This window comes from Notothenia rossii (assembly GCF_949606895.1).
Source record: "Notothenia rossii genome assembly, chromosome: 11".
Classification (NCBI taxonomy): Eukaryota; Metazoa; Chordata; class Actinopteri; order Perciformes; family Nototheniidae; genus Notothenia; species Notothenia rossii.
The window spans coordinates 11,102,486-11,123,192 of record NC_136910.1 but is presented as its reverse complement, the minus strand read 5'-3'; the positions used below and the strand labels follow the sequence as shown (position 1 = coordinate 11,123,192).

The 20,707-nt window shown below is 40.6% G+C and overlaps 1 protein-coding gene across 1 annotated transcript in view; it reads left to right on the top strand.

Annotated features, from left to right (window-relative positions):
• The window catches only part of nrg3b (neuregulin 3b), a 185,878-nt gene extending 180,261 nt beyond the window's left edge, over positions 1 to 5,617 (top strand). The window contains exons 8-9 of the mRNA XM_079658502.1: positions 685 to 867; positions 4,409 to 5,617. Coding sequence (XP_079514628.1) covers positions 685 to 867; positions 4,409 to 5,153 — 928 coding nt within the window. The 3' untranslated portion in view covers positions 5,154 to 5,617. The remainder of the gene's footprint in view (positions 1 to 684; positions 868 to 4,408) is intronic.
• The last annotated feature ends 15,090 nt before the right edge of the window (positions 5,618 to 20,707 follow it).

Here is a 20,707-nt window from a genome sequence, read left to right as displayed (position 1 = left end):
TTTGCCACAGAATCAGCCCTTGCAAAAACAGGGCTGGAATAGAGCAAATGAGGCATGGCTAAAATGCATGATCTGTTTGGTATTTTGAAAAAAAAACTTCACAGACATGTTTTATATAGGTATGGCCCTACAATATATTATTCAAATATAGCATGATAGGTCCACTTTAAAGTAGCCCCATCAACAGGTCAAAATGTCCCCAATTCTTCGATTTATGATCAAACACAGTATCCGCAAAACTAACTCCAATGAACCCCAGCTGTGCTTTATTTGTCTTTTTGATTAACAAATGTTATTATGCTAACAGGCTCAACTGATGAACATAGTGAATCATACCTGCTAATCATCATCATGTTAGCATTGTCACTGTGTCATTTGCACTGCTTACTGGTAAATTACTATTCTTTCCACAACCCAATTCTAATGTTTAGACTTCAATACTAAGGTCATGAATGCACCCGAGTAAATTAAGTGTGAAATATGAAGCTTTTTTCCTACTCAACATCCAACATCAAACAGCAACGTCCATCCAGTCCAGTCAATTATACATCAATGAACACACTAGATGAGATAGATTTGATACACTAAATGAATTAGTGAGTGCTGTTTGATTTTATGAAACTTTTTAAAGTACTGTGTTAAATCTGTAATATTCACTCTTTGCTGGTTTCATTCTGGTTACAGGAGTAGCTCCCTTTCTCTGAGCCCTTCCCGACAACGGAGGGAGAATATATACTTCAGGACCCCACCCGTTTCCAGAGGAAAACATAAAATATCGACCAATCTCATTGATGGATCCAGAGGGGCTGGTCACGTCTACAAACACTTGCAGGAGGATGAGTCTGCAGACATTGAGTTCATAAGAAGGTGAAGTTTGTTCTTCCTTTTGGTTAGTTTTGTTATACTGTATCCTCCCTGAGGAAATTCTCTTTGGCCCTCTATAAGCTGATGTCAACCAGCCAGTGTAGTGATACTGACCTCCCGGACTAACTGGGGTTAACTTTGAGTGGCAGGAGGATAATTTGGGGAGAAGGAGTTTATGACTGAAATGCTCAGAGTTCAAATCTGAGAACTGGCTTATGAAATCTGATCAAGGGAAATAAATTAGATCTGCTGTGCCCTCCTTCAACTGGGACTGTCACAATTAATTTGGAAAACACATTTGATCGGGACCGCTCAACAGTATCATGGAGCCGGGGAAGTCCAAGAAATGAGTCTGAGTGTAATCCCTCCGTATACCAGCTATTGGGTTGATGCTGTGAATGAAAATGTGTTTCCTCCGCGGGGCTTTATCAGGGTTAAATGCATAACAATGGCGCCAAAGCTAATTACCAGATAATGCACAAGTTCAAAAGATGTCCAGAAAGGGTTGCTTTGAGATAATTATGAGCATTATGTGGAAGCCTTGTGGGTGGCATATCAAATAAATAATTACATTTTCTGCCATTTACAAGATAAATATGGAGCCATTTTGTGACTGTAGCCTTCTAAAACAAGGCTGCAAATTGAAAATGCTTAATATCGGGCGTTGAGACATCTTGAGTTCTCCACATGCTCATCCTCATGTCGAGTAAGGACAGCGAGCTGCCCTATTTTCATGGCTATCACAAGTGAAGCATGTCTACTGGCGCTGTTTCAGGAGGCATTAAAAGCAGGGAGCACTGTTGGCAGAGCCGTTTCTCAAAAAGTTAGCTACCCGGGGGCTTAAAATAACTTACACATTTTCTAAAGTACAGTCTTATAATGCTCAGTGGCTAGGGTTCAAAAAGATAGCGTGATGTGAAATCCTTCTCCGACACATTTGTGATCAAAGAGCCGTGTTCACCCCGTGTCCTCAAAGATGGAGGTGATCCGTGTGGAAACAAAAAGTATTTCACATTCAGTTAAAACTTTTCTTTCTGCCTACAGATGAATAAGATTGATTGTTAAGTAACATACATCACAGCTTGAAAATGTTCATTGAAATGCTTGTTTCCCTAAGTAGAATAATGAATAATGTCAAGCAGTCCCGCTGGCATTTCCTCTCAAACAAGTAACACTACAAACATTGGATTAGATTTTTACAGATGCAGGAGTGAGCATCTTTAAGCTTGAGTAAGGCCGTCTTATTTAGCATATGACTCAGGAACAGCCTAATTTGCTGTCAGTGTGTGCAAATGAGCGATGGCACTGTTATCAGGAGCGTCTGTTGTTAAAGCAGTAGTGTCCCTCGTGCATTACACACACTTAGAAGTGTCTAGTGCTGTTTCTCTTCACATCCCATCCTGATTGAGCGCTACAGTGGCTTGTAAAATACACTGCAAGCTGCCAACCCCTTTATGTGACCTATTTCCATAATTTACATTTTTAAACAAAGCTCCATGGAGCTCAGCAGTTCTTTCAAATGGTTGTGCGGGGAGATCCTCGAGGAGCAGCTTCCCTTTTCACAAACACAGAATAACAAATAAACAAACGACTACAGAAACTAATGAGAATTGTTTGTTTCTTTCCAAATCACAGACGTTTGTGAGCTTTAGGCAATTTAACCTACCACAGTGTTTAGGAGAAGAGATTAAATAAGAGGGCTCCTGATCTACTTGGGGAGACGCTTGTACAGTTAAACTATTTTGGATCTCATTAGACATTGATAATTCCCTTGCAGATTCTTCAGTCGAGTGTATTTTTCTGGCCTTCAGGAGGTTGAAATGACGTATTTCTCGACTTACCATCCACACAACAAGCTACCAAGCTTACAGCCCCCCCTCCTCCTCCTCCTCCTCCTCCTCCAGCCCCCACCTCTCCCTTGTTGCCATGGATACACACTCTCATCTCTGGAAATGAGAAATAGGAGGTGGAAAGGAGAGTGAGAGAATGAGAGAGGGGAAAGTGAGGAAAGAAGGGAGATTGTGCAGAGATGATGAGAGCGCAGCGGAGGAAAGATGGAGGCACAGAGTGCGGAGGAAAGTGTTTAAAAACGAGGAAAGAACACAGCAAACAAAGGAGTGGACATGTTTTCTATTTTGAGAAAAACACATCCCCGCAGAGGACTGTCAGTTTCATTATCCACTGTCAAAACATATATTTACCCATCGCAGATAAAGACAGAATTGAAGGCAAATTTGCTATGGGAGTTATTTTTGGATATGTTTTTTGATCCGCCGGATTTACCTCCAGCTTGCATTTGCCCTTCTAATACCAAGGGAGGAGAGGGGAAAGTAATTCAATTATTTAAACTTGGTTATGCTACAAACAGTCTCTGAAGGCTGACAATAAAACTGCCTGTCTCCTAAGGCTTTGCCGGGGTGATTCTAAACATGAATTGAGTATTCAGTAACAATAATAACTCTTGTGCACACTCAACTCATACACAAACGTACCAACTTGACTCTGGAGTTCTCTGCTCTTTCATACGGAACATGACGTTTATGCTTCGTGATACATGAAGTCAGGTAGCATCTTCATGCCAAATACTGCTGAGATGCTCACACCCATGAATATAGCTACATTCACCCGTCAGACTAAAGCCCCCCTCTGGACAAAACACCCAATACTATCAGTGACAATTGGCATTCATTTCCGGGACCCCATGCTCTGCAGTGGTAACAGTATTTGTTCTCTCCAGATCAGATTTGCAATAATGATATTTCCTATTTCTGGTGTGATGCTATGTGAGGCACATCAATACATAGGAAATAAAATAAGCATGAATTTGAAAAATTATCTGTGCAAAACATTCGATATACTGTATATGCTCTCAATGCCACGGTCAGACAAAAATAATATATACTCGCTGATCATAACGGAAACAATTCAATGAAACTGCCAGAACTCCTAAAAAACAGTCTCTTTCCACTGTTCCAACTATCCCCGAATCTGGTTTGAGAATCTTAAAGAGGGACTTCATAAAAAACAGGAACAATAAAGTACATCTCCTTCTAGCAGTCTTTCACTGTGTTTAAAGAACTTGAGCCTATTTTGGTGGAAAAAGGGTCAATGTGTTTTCTGTGAGATTATGTATCCTAAATTAGAACACACATGTTCAAGAAAACCATTTTTTCCCCAAAAAAACTCCCACAGGCTGCGGTCAGGAATCCAGCAGCTGTGTTGCTAAAGCTTTAAATCTCCGATAAGGCAGTCATGAGAGAAGGGATTTTTCCGTTAAACATTCATGCGGAGACAATACAGACTGCTCATGCCGAGGATTATAAATAATTACACAAGATTATGAAAGAACAATACGTAAATAATAATTTGGTGGGGAAATGGAATGGTGAAAAAGCACAAAAGAAGTGCGAGTTTATCTCTGTTTTATATTCCTCACCCTTGTCTCTCCCTTAGGAAATAAGTGTCTCTGCAGAAAAGGTCACAATTTAAATGACTTGGTCTCTCTATCTGACCCTGCCATTTCTATTCTCTCCTCTGCCTAAAGGTGTGATTCTGGGAGTGGAAAGGTCGGCCCCCTCCTGAGCAGGACTTCACTCTCCCACTTCGCAGCCAGAAAGGGATGGACCGAAGTCCCAAGCACCCGCCTGGATAAGGGAACAACCTACACTCCACCGTCCCTGCACACCCGTTCTGTGCCAATCATCCCTTCTCTCCAAGCATGTGACCTCGAGGCGGCGAATGTGTTCACGAGTGGGCGAAACCAAGGGGGGCTACTGAAGTGGCGTCCCGCACTGGCTGGAAAGACAGCCATGCCCAAGAGCTCTTCTCCCTCTCGGCCCCGTGAGACTGTGGTTCTGGATCCTGTAGTTATGCCCCGCGGTGTTAGCCCTCCTGCCACCATCACCGTCACACTGGGGTCGGAAAAGAATCTCAGCTCCTCACAAACCGTTGAAATTACACTGGAAATAGAGCAGGAATTAAAACATAAAAGCCTTTCCAACACCATAAAAATGTTAGGGTCTCAAAGCGAGGTCCACCGCGGTGGCACAAACACTCTCGAGGCCGGAGCTGTGCAGGAATCCGAAGGGAAAAGTGTCCAATATCCAGCCAGAGTTCTGCACACAGGCGGTGGAACCAGAGGTTTGAAGGCAGCAGGCCAAAGAGAAACCCAGGGACGGTGCCAAGGTCAGACGTCCCTCGTGTACGGAGGCGCAAACTACTCCTTGGCCACCAAAGGACCCAGCTGCAGAGGAACTGGAAATGCTTATGCCAAACCCTCTGCAAGCTGATTGGATTAACTCTTTAAAGCTTCAACAACACTGTTTCCAATAACTGTATACCTTTGCGGGTGGCACAAGATGGTTAGCAGGTGGCAGCATCTGTGTGGCCAAACGGACCAATAACAGATGGCCGACGATTTTAAAACGAACACGAACAGATTAATTCTGCAGACGGAAAAAATATTGACACTGCAAAAGACTTGAAACAAAGACAAACAAACACACATTGTGAATACATGTGACTCAATAAGGAAAACAAAAACCGTGACTTGAGTGGGAGCTTGACTTAAACAGTGTATTGAAAAAAATGCCACTATTTAAAAGGAGCTTCTACTTAGAAACCAAAATAGTGTGTCATCTCTATGTTGTTTCTCTATTGTAAAGAAATGAAATTATATATGTCATATAATATATGTCATATAGACGTATATATATTTGACATACAATTGTGACAAAATAAAGACTAAGATAAACAGTGTTAAATAAGGGCTTTGTTTATCTCAAATCATTTTTTATTTCATGACGTAAAGAATGTCTTTGTTTGTGTTTCTAAAATGACTTCACTGCACATTATTTCAGTTGTTTCTTTATCTCCATGACAACAGGTAAAGATGAAAAAAACACAATATACCAACAAAGGCAATATCTGAGCGGAGGATAACAGTGAAAGGTTTGGAGATGGAACGCTAACACTGTTTATAGGAATTTCACCTTATACTTATTTCCCATGATGCACTTTAAATTGTATCCATAGGCTATAAACAAAAAAGGAGATTAACAGCACCGTTTGGAATTATAACAATGGCCATGAGGTTTCTGGATGGAAATGAAGCAAGCCGAGTAGAATTATTTAGTCATGCCTCATTTACGTCAAATTCAGTATATGTGAGTTTCCTCCCTTTCAGGTTCGCAATGACTGCTGGCGAGGTAAGTTATACACGACTTACAAATGGGTATTATTGAGACTTCTTCATCCCTACTCTGTAGAATAAAACCATCTTGACTCCATAAGAAGGTTTTTATGAAGATTAAATTGAACTTCATTGATCTCCGAGGGGAAATGGTGCCAAGGCAGCTGCGAAGGAAAGATAAAATTACCATTAGTAGAAAATATTTAGGATTCTAAATACATTCAGTCACCACACATTCACTAAATATGAATCATTTTAAGAGAGACCACGACATTGTATATTGTGGTTTTTCATTGCAGGCATCTTTTACCAAGAGATTATAGTATGCTTTAAGACTCTATCCTCCATATGGCTGAATCTGACATGTCACCATACACTCGTAGTGGGCAGGTGCACATACATTATAATATTGCTCCTTAACTGCTGGATCTGTACATCAGCAACCAACCATTTGATCACCATATGAACTTGACAGGTGATATATCAAAGCTTGTTGCCAATGTCCCCTAGTAGCACATTCATCCTGAACAGCACTGTATTCTAGTCTCAACACTACCTGTGCATTGACAGAATGACAGATTTCTAATGAGAGGTAATGTAGATTTGAATAGGAAGGGATCAGTCTTTGATCACAGTTTGCACGAAAAGCTGGGAAAACACCTTTTGAAGCACTAGTCGAAGGAATGCTGACTAACTGGGCCAAGGAACCAGAGGAAAACCCGCCTGAAGCTACGGTGACTTTGTGAACTGTCGCTGTTAATCAAGACACAGGAAATGAGAACACCGTGAATGAGCTACACCCAAGGTTCAGTCAATGGAACAGTGACTTTCATCTCACATTGTTTCACATCGTTTAGACCTGTATTAGAAGTTCAAAAACAGATATTCCAAGATATTATATGTTTTGAAAATCATGAAAGAGTTTCCACTTTTATCTCAATCAGGAGAGATTTATTTGTTAACATGTACACAAGATCGTAGAAATGTGAACAGTCTTTGGGGATTGGACCACATCGCGATATGATGTATCTTATGGATAAAATAGGAAACCCCCCATCCCAGGGGATCACTTCTGATAAGCTTAACCTGGGCCCTGGAGGTGGAGGGGTGGAGAAGAGTTGCAGCCATTACACTTAAAACGACAGCTGATGGCAAGAGAGAGGAGAACAGATTTAAAGTTTGTGTGCACACAGCGATGATTGGCTGTTGGAAATCAGGGCAAAATGCAGTTGGCTAGCTAAAAGACTGACGCCCCTGATTAGCTAATTGGAGGCAGCTGGGCAAGTGAGACAGAGATTTAATTTAGAAGGCAGTCTTCCTGATTGAACTTGCTCTGAGCTTCATGTCAATGGAAACAGGAATTTTAGCCCACGCCTAACAATTGTGGGTCTCTTTAGGCACAACATGAGTGGATGCTGCGGACTTTGTGAGGGGGTGGCAACACACAAGCAAGGACAACAAACATGAAGATTAAAAAGCAAGTGTTTCTATTACCTGAAATGAGCCAGGTTTTGTTGGGGGTGGGCTCTCTGGCCATTTGATTAATCCTCATCGTTGTTGACTCTTATTTTTCAGAGGAATGTCACACACACACACACACACACACACACACACACACACACACACACATACACACACACACTGCTCTCCCTCGGTTAGTGTGAGAGAGGACTACTAATGTGCCAGAGGTGTTTGGGGACAGTGAGGTTCCCGCCAGATGGCATGAAGATTATGAGGCCAGCATGTGTAATGCAGCACTACCAGTGTGGATGTCTGCTAACATCTATCACCAGTTCCCCTCGACGTGGGATATCAGGTAATATTTAGCATATCCAGTGGTAGTGTCAATATAGTGGCGGTTTATATTCCTGTAAGGAAATATGGTTTGTTGGGTGACGACTCGGATGCCATGAGTGCAGCACATGTATCAGTTCAAGCGGGATCTCTTGTTGTACAACCATCAAATCGACCAAAAAACAATGAAACATTAAGCTAATCTGTCTGTGCACAATGTGGTGGGGCTTCTCTCTAACACTTATTTTCTTGCCATCTGCCCTGTACAATATATATTTCATTGTCCTGTGTGGGAGGAGAGGTGGGAATCTATCGGCATTCACAGAATAGCATAAAGTGTATTATTTTAATATTTAAAAATAATTTCATAAGAGCAATGGTTTTTAACTTTGCTACGGGCATGGCTCTTGGGATGGAAATGTCAGTTGCTATCTCCATCATGGGGCTCACAAAAGTTGGTCTGAGTGAAATGTCTCATCAGCAGCTATTGAAATGTGTGAAGAACATTCAGGCCCCTTCAGAATGAGTTGTAATAACTTCCCTTAACTTTTAATTAAGTGGCATACCAAAGACATCAGCCTCAGTTGTGTTAAGAGCGAACCTTTCTCAAAAGTTAGCATACTAAGATTTTGTTGTGGATACAATAGGTAACCAATCTTTTGCCTCCATTGTCTGTCCCTTCGTAGGCGACTGCTTGTACCATAAGTGGTTTGTCCCTGTATGACTCTTTACAACGGTAGAAAATCATGAGCCAATAGAATACCTTTCTGTTTCAGTCAGAGAACCTTAACGAACCTGACATTTACCATTGACAGTTTTGACAGCTGATTTTGTTTCTCTCCATTTAGTTCCACTGTTGCTGGGATCATTTTCCCATTAGGGCCACTTGCAGTATATCAGTATATTATTAAACAATGTAAAGCAGTTAGCATTAAGTCAATGGAGCAATGCATTTTCTGCAATGTTGCCCAGACATTGTGGGCTAAAATCAATAAGCAAATGATTATAATGACAAATTATATGAATTGCTCAACGAAGAGAATTCATTCTGAGCAAAAGTGCACATATCTATATGAGATTCTTTGGTTGCTTTCCCTTTTCATTAAGCTTAAAATACAACACAGACTAAAGCATGTTTTTGATTCTGTAAAAAGTTCATGCTGGCATTATTGGCATTCAGTGGTGGTCGGTCAAACTTGACATGAGCTCTTGAATGCCAATAAAGAACCAGCATGCCAATTTTTTTACGGGCTTTCTGAAACCACAGTGCAAAAGCCCTATGCATTTTGAAACATACTCGGATCATTAAGCATACCATCAGGGAATCATATTTCCATGTGTTTAAGTTTGCGCTCACACTAGCCAGCCCAGACATATGGACGACGGAGAACTAATTAAAACATCCAAAAAACCTCCTGTAAAATTATTCTGTTGGGTTCTACTACTGCCCTGCGGTTGGCAGAATACATGTTCTGCGTGCAGAGAAAATACCTCGTACCTCAAGTAGTCACATCAAGAGTAATGTCCAATGTGGGTTTTTTATGAAAGTATGAGCTACTGGTACATTTATTATAAAGCAACTGATATTTAAATAAATTCTTACATGATGCAATTGCTTGGCTTGTGGGTAAACGTGTCCTATGTTAAATGACTCATTGGGTTACAGGTTTAAGCCAGGCTAGTGCAATGTTTTGACGAGAGAAGACAAGGCAAAGGAAAGAAACATCTCCAAGCGTTTGTAAATTAAACATGAAACGAGACAGTGAATGTTAACATGTAAAAAAGGTCAAGAAGGGCAACGCTGTTGACTTAGATTGGGAGCTAATAATGTCTCCCTGGCTGTGTAGTTTGTTGTGTGTTTAATGGTACATGTCATCTTTGACCCAACAAGCCAAAGACATACAGTTTAATGAGGACCAGATGCCTTGCAAGGATCGCAGTCAAAGGGGCTTTGTCTGGTAATAATAATGGTACAGTCTGTAGGTGGACCCCCTAGGTGTAACATGTGTCAGAGGCTGTTATTCCTCAAACTGTGCCACATAATGACTTGACAATAGTGGGGGGGAAATACAGACGGAATAAAGACTTTGGAATGACAACATGTTGATAATCGGCCATGCCATTGAAAACAGATTGGTTAAAAACATGACAAATCTGTTCCTGTTTGGCACTCATTTGCAACCAGTGTCGTATTGAAAGATGTCTTAAGACCAGTAAGCATGCTTCTTCATTGAAAACATTATATTCATACACAATTATATATATATATTTGTGTAGTAATGGCAGGAGAGAACTTCATTATTTAAAAAAAGTTGTATCGGGTATTAATAATAATAATAATAATACACTTTTTGTATGGCACCTTTCATGCTCAAAGCAGACCAAAGTGCTTTACAGAAAACATAACAACAATATTAAAATAAATACAGAACGAGAAAACATCTACAGTGATCCGAATGAAATTCCCTTGAGTTAAAGCTGACAAGAAATTAAAATAGGTTAAAATAAAACAATTTTAAAAAGAAAATGTAAAAATGTAAGATAAAAGCAAAACAGAAAAAATAAAGTAAAACATGGACAATGTTACTAGTGAGAATTTAAAGTTAACCCGAATTAAAAGCCATTAAAGCCAAGTATTGATTAAAGATTAGTGGTAGTTCAATGAAGCAGATACTCTCTGAATGCAGAAACAGAATTCTGTATGGTGAAGCAAAAACATTTCAAACCTTCTTTCCTCTTAGGGGATGCCTTTGCTAAACTGCTGACATGCAATGACAGCATGCTGCATGTTTATTTTTGAAGGATTCACCCCAACACGCACAAACCCAGAGGGTGGATATGAGTGTTAGGGTATCCGCAGGCCAAGGCCCCCCCTGATCCTCCGGGAGTCCAGAGTCGCCTGCAAGACAGATTGTGGTCACTGACCTCAGACTGTGTTTTGGACAATGCTATAATCTGGATGTTCCCTATGCACTTGCTGTCAAGCTACACACTTTCAGTACTCTGCTCTGCCGTCCAGTTCAGTGGATTTTTTTACCTTTCTGGAACAAATGTATGTGAAATCTTTTTAAGGTCAGTAGTGTTTTGGCTGAATTCTGATCAGTATGCCTTCAGATATCTCATCAATTTTAACCATTCCAGGAATTTAAGAACAATATATTGACAGTAAAAATACTCTTTGCCCAAAAAAATCTCATGTCTTTTCATAATTTTAAGATATCTTTACAGGAGCTGCTAGCCGGATTTGTCTAGCTTTGGAAATAACTGAGCTGTTTCCCACTATTTAAAGTCTTCATGTTAAGCTTAGCTAACACACGGAAAATGTAACCATATATTTACATGAGAGTGGTATTGACATTTGCATCTATATCTCCTCTGCCCCATGAGGATACTTGGATCACTATTACACATGCCATTCAGTGTCATGATTAGTAACCAGCTTATTGTTCCATGTCTATTTACGGCAGGATCTCCCGACAGCGCTTGCCAGTTTGTGAAGTCCTTGTCTTGGTCCCACTGCTGTGTTTCTGTAACCTAACTTTTTCCAGCAATTGTCTGCGCTCTCCCCTGCCTGCAGCTTTCTCCAGTTCCCAGTCAAGGGTCATCTGTTTTCCTTCGTTCTCATCTGAAGCTAACCAGCCCCTCCAATCTTTTCAGGCCACCCTCCACTGCTGCCTCCCAATCTTACATTTTCCAGCATGCTTATCTGCCTTAAAGCCTGCTTGTGTAGGAGTTGGAACATTTGGTGGTTCTCAGTGGAAATATCAACAAATATGTTGGTAGACAGCGATGGATGCTGTTACTTTTCCGCCATCATACCTGACCGAGAGACCCTTAGAGTGAATGGGCTAAGCAAGGGAACATTTTGTTTCTTTTTTTCTTTACAAATAACATAATCGAATAGGATACTTCAAAAGCTTTAATTACATGAACACTTTTTACAAATCAGGCCTGAGGTAATTATCTGTAGAGCTATGAATCATCATCCTCTGTCTTGTATCTGCATCTGAGTCCACCAATTTGTACTTATTCTGAGTAAAATGTAAGCGGGTGTGACGTTTGCTACAGAATAAAAGAGATACTGTATCATCATCAAAGAAATTATGTACAATTTAGTGATATACCATTGGTTAAAGTGTGATCATTATAAGTAAATCAATCCTTTTAAAGTGTTCAACTTTTTTTGCAGTAGGCGATTATCACTTTCAACACACTTTTGAATGAGGCTTTGCCTTTGCTTTACAAAAACGGATTCTGCACTGAGTTCAAGTTGATGGCCAGATTTTCAAGCACTTTTGGAAAAACATGAACTCAGCTAAAAGTGGATTTTATGTAGCTGGGTGGTCGATTACACTCGTGATGCTTAATGTAGGTCAGACAAAGGTCTAGGGAGGTCTAGATGAAGACTCATGTACGCCCAACTACTTGGAAGTGAGTGCAAGAGCATGTTCCTGCCACCTCTTAGCATCCCGGAGTGGCCTGAGTTACACCAGGCCGAGCCCGAGTAAGCTGAGAAGAAAAACATGTAGGGTGAGTTTGTGAAAAGGCTTAAGGAGTATTGAACTGCCTTTTTTCTTATTACAATAATCAGCAGGGGGAGAGGGGGGGGGGGGGAAGACTTGATGAGCACCTTTCACATTCTGTGTGTGTGTGTGTGTGTGTGTGTGTGTGTGTGTGTGTGTGTGTGTGTGTGTGTGTGTGTGTGTGTGTGTGTGTGTGTGTGTGTGTGTGTGTGTGTGTGTGTGTGTGTGTGTGTGTGTGTGTGTGTGTGTGTGTGTGTGTGTGTGTGTGTGTGTGTGTGTGTGTGTGTGTGTGTGTGTGTGTGTGCCCCTCTCCCTCTCTCATCAAGTATTTCTGAAAGAATTTCATCACACGACCGTCTCACTTATTCCCCCTGAGATGGATCGATGGGACAAATATGTCTCCTATAGAGCAGGTAATAATAGTGAAGATGAATGATAGGGTCACCTCAAGAGGAAAGCAGCACAGTGAAAAAAAGAGGACATCTAAAGAAATGCTTAAGTGCTGGTTATATTGGTGGATGTAAAAGCCCTGCCATGTTCCCTCAACTCCATACTTTAGCTGTATGAAGCAAAGGATTTCTGTGAGCAACCTCACAATTTCTCCGTTGGTGTTACATGTATGACTCAGAGTAAATAGCAGTTTCTCAGCAGGGGAAATCACCTGCCTACACCATTTTTGGGTGGAAATGAGTCCTCAAATAACCCACTTTGATTTCCCATTAGTCACTGAGAGCTTATGTACCCCCCATAAGAGAAAGACGAGAAATCAAAATGTTACTGTCAGCTGGATATGTTTCACTTATAAATAAAGCAAGATCTAAAGTAAGACCCTGTAGTTCGCCCTACCTGAGCGGTACCCTATTTCTTCAGATGTACAAAGCTACTGCCACAGCGAATCAATCAGTCCAGGAAAGGGAACACTGGATGCCACTGTGCATGAACTGAGGGCAATCAGGTATAGCCCAGATGGCACAATGAAATACAAGCTGCAGCATTGTCTCCCATCGAGCCCTCTCCTTTACCATGGGACACGGCACACACCCAGCGACACAGGAGCACAAGTCATGCCACTCTGTATGGTTGATAATGTGACATGCACAACCCTCAAAACCTTGGCTAGCAGTTTTCCAGAACCATTATCAGGCGGAAATTGAACATTTTAATGTGATTTATAGTTACAAGGGCACTCAGAGAATCCATCACACACTTATTACGGTAGTTACCTTTCATATATGCTCTTTTTGTTCCGTAGATAAACATTTAAAACCTGGATGGCTTCAGAAAGGATAATGTGTCTCTTAAAATGTGTGATTTATATTTAATTGTACAGTATCGAGTTTATGCATTTGCCTTCCACTTATACATTCATGCAGTTTGTTATAAAACAAGCATACAATCTTTCTGTAATGCAACACTGAACAGATTCTTTTCCATGGGCAGAAACAACATTCAATGACAGAGCTGGATCAACAGCAGTTTGGTTCTCTGACATGAGTGTTTGCAGAGGTTCAGCAGGGGGTAGACGTGCTTGTGGAAGGGAAACAAAATGTTCAATATAGTGCCATTGACGCACATGGCAATGAGTATACTTACACTTACACTTACACAGAATATAATCACTAGAAATCTTTCCGGCCTCTGGTCATTCACACCTGTACTTAAACCTATCATATGTCATTGTATCCCTTTAACATGTTCATTTCAAGTATGAACAGGCACTAAAGATTGCTAGAAGGTTATGTTTAAAAAAGGTACTTGAAAGAGAAACCCAGAAGCCACGCTGCAGGTTAGGAACCCCCTCCATCACGACCTGCCGGGGGCCAAGCATCTCATAGCTGGGGGCCCCCTGCGGCTGCTCCATTGGCTCCAGGCATATTAATGAGGCCCATTAATGATCTTGTAATGCTAAAAATAATTAGTCTCTGGCCTCTGGAGGGTTGAGCAGCCTCCTGAATCCCATATCTCTTATCGTCATGCTGGTGTTCACCTCCCATTTCAGCTTTCAGCATCAAAGTCCCCAGGTTGAAACTCCCAGAGCTGCACTCTTAGAGTAGGTTTACTCTGCTCCAGCAGCATGTTTGTCACATCCTCAGCAGTCAGATGGGATTCTGGTTTTCTGCTGAAGCCTCATGAGTTCTATCACTGGTGCAAACTGAGCTTGATAAGAGCTGATGTGCTTGCAGAGCTGCAGTGACTGATCATATATGGGTGTGCTAAGAACACTGTGATCAGGGGCCTGTAGATGCCTCTGTTCCCTTTAATAAACTCCATGGATATGTTGTTGCTGTGCATCTCAATAAAAACAGACAAAAGCATCACAGCGGTTACAATTTTACTACAACTTAAGTTTATACTAACCTTGCAGACTCAGATTGAACCAATACTGTCATCGTATATTCTCATAATTCACCTCAACAGATGGAGTTGCTTAGCTTACATGGATATCATATTGAGTTTCAACTATGTCATGGCAGGCGAATTTCTCAGTGTCTAGTCTGAAGTTGTTTGTATAAGTAGATCTCGAAAAAGCAATCCTGGAGGCCGAAGAACCAGCCTGTTCTGAAAAGGCATGTTTTCAGCGGGCACTAGTTATAATTCAGTAATTAGAAACGGGGCTGTGTGTGTGTGTTTTGGCTACATTGACGATGCAGCAATAAACACACCCTAGTAGGATTCACATTTATGCTCCAGATCAAATTAATTCACAAGAGATCGTTTTCTGTCTTTGAAGTAGTCTTGCTACTGGCTTAGACTTTGAAATAAATAAATAGATAACACTGAGGGCAAAAAAACCTGTTAAAGATATTCCCTCAGAATCAATTCCTGCTTCACAGTCAGAACCTCAGCTTTAAAGACTGTTTAGTCAGTTCGAAGGCATATGACATGAGAAGCTTGCCCATTAAATTCTACTTTAGTAGAAAACACTAGGGGGGAATTAAATCTAACGATATAACCACAAGTTTTTAGGGCTGTGAAACTCAGGTTTAAATGTCAAAGGTATCTATTTTGTTATGCTTATGGCAAAAGTGTGACTGTCTATTGCTTTAGTGTAGGCTTTGCAATAATTTGGGGTCATGCCAAGCATAGCTGCAAACTCAGCTGGTGGTTAAAGGTGTCAGTAACACGTCTGATTATGATTGAAATGTATTTTGTATAAGTTATTTAAAACGTTAAGGATCTGGAGAATTCATGCAGAAACTCCTTTTTCCAAGTAGCCTGCCTAACACTGATGTATGGCGTGCAATTGCAAAATCTATAGGGTTTGTTGACAAACATGAAACTGAGCAGCATGTGTCCCTTTTCCAGGAGGAAACTCAATTCCTGTCCCGCAGTGATATAGATGACACGGTCATCAAAGCATGTGGTATGCAAAAGGAATACCAATGGTATATATTTCACTTAGATAGCGTGGTTAGTCCTGATTCAGGTAGAAATCATGAGAGCCAGGCAGATGCTGACTGAGTTGAAGAACATCCTTAAATCATCCTGAACCGTGTTAGCTGACAACAGTTTGCCCATTGCATCTGCTCATTGCAATGATTTTGTTCAATTAAGAAAACCATCATGATCTCAGTCTGAGAGGTTTTCTGTTCTTCCGGCTGCTCGATAAAAGATTGGCTGTTGTGCAGCATCAACATGCACATTGCATCTAGACATTGCTTATCAAAGGCATGGCCACAAATTGATTTCACTTTATAGGCTTAGGGGAATAGCCACATAGAAAATTCCATGTGATGTTAGAGTGACCTTGCTTTATCCTCCATGCATAGCTTGCATTCAGGAGGGCCACATGGTGGGACGCTCCTAGAAAATAAAAAAGCTGGGGCATCATATAGTTTGTTATCAATATTTGCTCAGATTGCGTGACTGTGTCGGGTTGACCAAGATGATATCACATGTATTTGCATGTATATTACAGTAGTACCTTTTACTGTAGCTATATTCTCAAAGGGAGTGTCAAGACCTGAGCATTCATGCTAAATCTAACATTTACATACTGGCAATCACTCTCAGTAAATTTGCTCACACACTCTCTTCTGATCTGGTATAATATTTGCACGCCTATAGGGCATGCTTATTATGTTTGCAAAGAGTGGTATGTTCGAGTATCAACATTTCTTAATAAATCTATGAGCAGTGTGACTGCAACGCCTTTTTGATGTAGTTATACTACCGTACAGATCACCATAGCAACAAGTGGATGGTATGAAGATATTAGATCCAACAAGAGGTGTGAAGTGCAGGCAACATAGGAGTATGGGAAGACTCAAGCCCCTTTCCTCCTGGATAAAAAAACCATGGCACCAAAAGATATTAATTTCCAGGATAAATGAAGGAGAACATCACATACCAGAAAGAATAATAGGAGAGGCATACTTGTGCACTCACAAAGGGAAAAGAGTCTCTAGCAACTTCTAGAGGGTTTTCCAGTGTTTTAAAACCTGCTTATACGCCCACATTTTTGAGAGGGAAAAAAGGGTATAAAAAGCTTAGAAAGACTGACTGTCAACCAATTGAAGAATAAAAGTAGACAAGGCGTGAAGTTATAAAAGCATGCCTCATATCTCCAAAATAAAATATTAGTTTCATCTTCTTTATCACGCTCCAAAATGGAAATGTAAGTATTTAATTATTTTTTAACATTTAAAACGGAGTAAAAAACAACCCCCATAGATAGAATAAGGAGAGAAGAGAATTTGCTCTACCTCTAGAGAAATGGTAGGCTTAGTGGCAGTGACAATGGAGCTGTGTAGTTTTGTGTTCGTATTCCTGGCCCTGGTGTTATGTATGTATACAGGCCATGATTGTGACTCCTCACTGCCATGACTCCTACAGTGGCTTTGTACCAAATGAACCGCTCTGAGGGTATTTAAAAAGACAATTTACACTCATCTACCTGAGTCCAAAAGGTGTGATTTAAAAGACAACTGAAGAGCATTTAGAGGTAAAGCTCACAGCTGAGCCCACAGTACAGCATCTCTAGGCCGAAGTCTCTTTTCTGTGTCAGGTGTTGGAATGCCCTTGTCACATTAAGTGGCAGATCTCAGGACACTTAACATTCCTCCCCACCCCCACAGCAGATGCAGTTTTTTTAATGACACTGTCTGCTTCCTGTCAAGTCAGCTGGGGGCTGATGTGTGGAAAGTCACCTGTGGAAGGACGGTGGAAAGGAAATGTCTTGAAGGGCAGCCCAGGAACTCTGTGTGAAGTAAGAGTGCTCTTTCTGTACAAAGAAACCACAATTTATACACTTCATTATGCACCATTATAAGACCATATCAGACCTGCCTTATCAGGGTGAAACCAGAAAAAGCTGTTTCTCATCAAAAGCTAAAATAATTGTTTGATGATCTCTGATTTGGCTCTCCAATTTGGATTCACAGCACTTAGTGGGCTCTCATTAAAAGCCCACATGACAAAAACTCAAAACGCAGATATTGAAAGTCTCCTTTGTGATGCTGGATATCAAGATTAAACTGGTTTGAATCCTGTCTGCAGGATAACAAATGGTTTACAGTTGGTCCTTATAAATTTGAACGAACAGCAATTACATGTGGAGTTCCCCAAGGGTCCATTCTTAGACCATCATATCTTGGAAAAAAATAACATCTAACATAATTATATGGTTGACATGCTAATTTATCTGACAATAAAGCAAGAGGATTCAGGACCAACATGTGCATTGATCAAATGTTGGATTTGCTTTTAATAAAGAAAGATTCAAAACTGAAAAATATATATTTGTGTGCCAAAAAGGAGTCGGTGCTCATCTCAAGCATAAGAGTCCAAACCATGTCAGCAATCACGGTCTAGTAACTATTTTCCACAACCACCAGTTGTTACATTCTTATGTTTACTGCACCTCTTTAATACCTCAAATTAAATTCATTTAAAAGTGTTTTTCTTTTTTGAAATGTCTATTTTGTACTACATGTTTATCCTTATGTAAAGCACTTTAATTTGCCATGTCGGGGTGTCAAACTCAAAGCCCGGGGGCCAAATCCGGCCCGCGACTTCATTTCATGTGGCCCCACAAGAGCAAAGAATATAAAATGTTTATTATACGGTTACATGCTGCTTTACAGAAACACATTGCCCATAAACTACATGTCCCACAATGCATCTCAAATATGACTTTTTTCCCGGAATTTGACTTTTTTTTCTCAAAATGTCACAATTTTTTCAGACTTTCACTTATTTTTTTTTGTTTTTCCAGAATTTGGCTTTTCTTTTTAAATCATTTTGTGAAATGCGCACTGAAGAGACTTGCAATTGTTTGCGCTAGACTTCTGCTTTCAGAGGTAGTTAATTGTGAAGTGACCTATCCGATAATAATCCAATGCTGAGGAAATAATGTTATATAATAAATTATTTTATATATATTAAATATTTATATATTTATTCTTATATAGTCTTATATATAAAACTGGCCCTTTGAGTGCAACCATGATGCTAATGTGTCCCGAGTTGAAATTGAGTTTGACAACCCTGTCTTACAAGAACCTGGACTGGCACTGCACACACAACCGTTTTCGATGTGTGTTTCAAACGTTAGCAGCGTAGTGTTCTTTTAACAGGGCTCATAGGGATTATTTTATTGCATGATTGAATGGTTTATGAAATATGTCCAAAGGGAAATATAAAAATCTTTTCATCTTTGATATAAAAGGAGAAAATGTTGGGATAGAAAGGTACTTAACAAGAACATTTGCAAAAAAGAAAAGGGTTGAAAAGCATGTGTGGCGGTGAAAGCATGTGTGGCGGTGAAAGCATGTGTGTAGGTGAAAGCAGGTTTGGCGGTGTGCATATATGCATGCGCACAGCACCTACATTATAATTCAGCTGTGCTTTGCTTGCTTAAACTCTGGTCAGCTTAATCTTCAATTCAAATGAATCTGCTCCCCTCAGGCACTTGTCTCAGCCCTTTCTGTCATTTCGTTTTCTCTTTAATTTCCTCTTGCTGGTCATTTTTCACAGAGAATGTTCTACTAGGCAGGAAATATGCCTGCCAAGGTAGAGCAGCAATCTGGACAGCAGGGGTGACACGATGAGAGAGGAGCGGCTGATGAGAATCCCCTATATAAGAGAGCCGACACGTGCGCCTCTATTTGTGGTTTTCTACAGGTGAGTGTATGGTTTCCCACGCGTCAGTGGCCACATGTGGGTAGTAATGATTAACGGCCGCACTGAGATAGTGCCTCTTGCTGGTAAAATAGAATAACTGGGCTGTTAGATAAAGTTGTCGAGAAAATTGAGAAGGACGTGACATGTTCATTATTCATAAATGTGGAGCCATGCTTTGCTTGATAATTTGAGTTTTATGAGGGCACATTTTAAAACTAATTGTCAATTGTTAACATTCTACAGGACTGTCACACTTTAATAGCAGTGACTAAAAGCAGGCATCCTCACGTTGTTGCAGAGTATTGTATGTCTTGTGGTCCTGCCCATAGCAAGTAAAACAGCTTAGTTTAAAATAAGGTCAGCTGATGATGCCAATTTGACTCTTTTGCTCTTAAAAGCTATGCACAGGCTGCAGATATGGAGCAACATTAGGATTCACTTCCAGTCGTGTTTGTGTCCCCTTGTGGAGGTAAGTCCAATCTCTTTTTTAGCGTTGTTTTGCTTTGCTTTCAGGGAAATACCTGACTCTTCTGCTGATAAATGCTCTACTCTGTTCAACAGCTATTACTCTTTCTGCCTGCTGATTGATGCTGAGCAGGTACAGTAGCATGCAGCGGGGCTTTGGAGCCTTTTTGCAGCCTGCTGTGGCTGAAAACGGGTTTCAAAAAGTTTCAAGCTGGAAAACGATGATCTGAAAGAGAGTGAAATGCTGTGTCGAGCTGAGGGGAACTGTAGAGTGAGATCGTGCTGCTTTAAAACTGAAAATTGCCTGAGCGTTAAATATATCTGTCAGAAAACACAATGTATAATGTGACTGTAAAAATGGGGTAAAGTAGATATACTCTAGTGCTGCATATAAGTACAATTTTGAGAGACTTGTAGGCTACATGTCAACGCTCTACAATCACTCTCCGCGCAATCATCTCCCTGGATTCCTGTAATTGGGTTATGTGGAAAACGCTCTCCTGTGGGTTGAATATCTAATTATACTCTGCTCAAAACACATCCTGCTTTATGAAAAACATGGCTGACACATTTTGCAGAAACACTTTGAGACACCAAAAAAGGTGAGGAGACAGGTTAAGGAGTCGTTATTGGCAGAATGGCCCCTTGAGAGTTTTACATTCTCACTCAGAACATGCTTTTACATTACACAATGTGCCATTCTCTAAACCAGTAAAAAGCCAAATAAATCCTGAGTGCGGTAAGG